Genomic DNA, 1,323 nt, shown 5'->3' with positions numbered 1-1,323 from the left:
GTTGTGGTCTTGACCGGTCTTGAAATAAAATGCCGCGTCCTCAGCGCCCGAGACCGAGACAAGACCGAGACCAAATGCGGTCAAGTCCGAGACGAGACCGAGACCATCAAAAATGGTCCGACCTCGAGTACTACAACACTGCCTGAGGGAACGTGAGGGTGTGTAAGAATGCAACAGCTCAGACAGATAAGAAGGAGCAAGGCCATTAAGAGGTTTAAAAACAAATAAAATAATTTTAAAATCAATCCTAAAATTCCTTACACTGGCAGCCAGTGTAAGGAAGCTAAAACAGGGGAAATGTGGTCGAATTTTCGTGTACCTGTTAAAAGACGTGCAGCAGCATTTAGAACCCTCTGAAGTTGGGAAATATACAAACCACTGACCCCTGCATAAAGTGAGTTGCAGTAATCCAGGTCACAAATGCATGGATCCCTGTTTTACTTTGGCTAGCTGCCTTAAGTGGAAAAAGCTGATGTATTTAAGCAGCATGGAGGTCTATCCTCAGACGAAAACAAAGACCCAAACTGCATCTGACTCGGAATGTGTGCAGGAGGATAGGTTTCGAAACAACTTCAGAAAACTGACTTAAAGTCCGCTTGCCTTCAGATTTTAGCCAGTTTGTGTTTCTGCCATTTATTTTTATCTTTGCAATACCTAATGAAGTCTTCCAGCAATTCACTTAACTTCTCCCTAATGGATGAGAAATGCAGCTAATTATTTAATTTCAATACTTTTAACATTCATCCTTTCATTGGCATTAGCAAATATAACTATTGATATAGACCAATATGCTGCATTTCTGCAAAGTCATGAGTTCTCATTTCTTCCTCTCTGTTGTTACTTTGTTGTTTGTGCAACAGTGAAAAATGTGGAGATGAATAAGCAGCGCTCTCCAAAGTTCCCCCAGCCTGCTTTTGTTATCCCTGAACCGCCCGACCATCCGGTCTTGAATCCTGGAAGAAGCCGGACGAATCAGCTCAGTCAGGGATCAGATACCAGCACTCAGTCCATCCTTTCTGTCAGCTCTCTGGGTCCGAGCTCTTTGGACTCCACTGGACAGGAAACGGACTCCAGTAAGACGTTCCTGTTTCTCCCTCATGGCTGGGTTTGGGAAATCTACATTTATTTTGCAAAAGCATTTTCCTGGGAATAACTTAGAATAGCTAATTTACAATTGTGTTAAACATTGTCTTTTGAATAAATATGTTAAAGTCGCAGGGAAGTCGTATTTAAATTTCAAATCATTCTGGCTGAAACATGTATATAAATGTACTCTTTATCAGACCATATTGTCCCAAAAGTTAGAAAATTTTTTTAAAAAAA

At 41.0% G+C, this 1,323-nt stretch overlaps 1 protein-coding gene across 1 annotated transcript in view; it reads left to right on the top strand.

Moving 5' to 3' along the window:
• The window catches only part of LOC107093063 (rho guanine nucleotide exchange factor 12-like), a 101,914-nt gene that overhangs the window by 70,821 nt on the left and 29,770 nt on the right, over positions 1-1,323 (top strand). The window contains exon 15 of the mRNA XM_015387882.1: positions 861-1,073. Coding sequence (XP_015243368.1) covers positions 861-1,073 — 213 coding nt within the window. The remainder of the gene's footprint in view (positions 1-860; positions 1,074-1,323) is intronic.

This window comes from Cyprinodon variegatus, unplaced genomic scaffold, assembly GCF_000732505.1.
Source record: "Cyprinodon variegatus isolate N-32 unplaced genomic scaffold, C_variegatus-1.0 Scaffold406, whole genome shotgun sequence".
NCBI classification, from domain to species: Eukaryota; Metazoa; Chordata; class Actinopteri; order Cyprinodontiformes; family Cyprinodontidae; genus Cyprinodon; species Cyprinodon variegatus.
The sequence above is the reverse complement of the archived record's forward strand: the minus strand, read 5'-3'. Positions and strand labels throughout refer to the sequence as shown.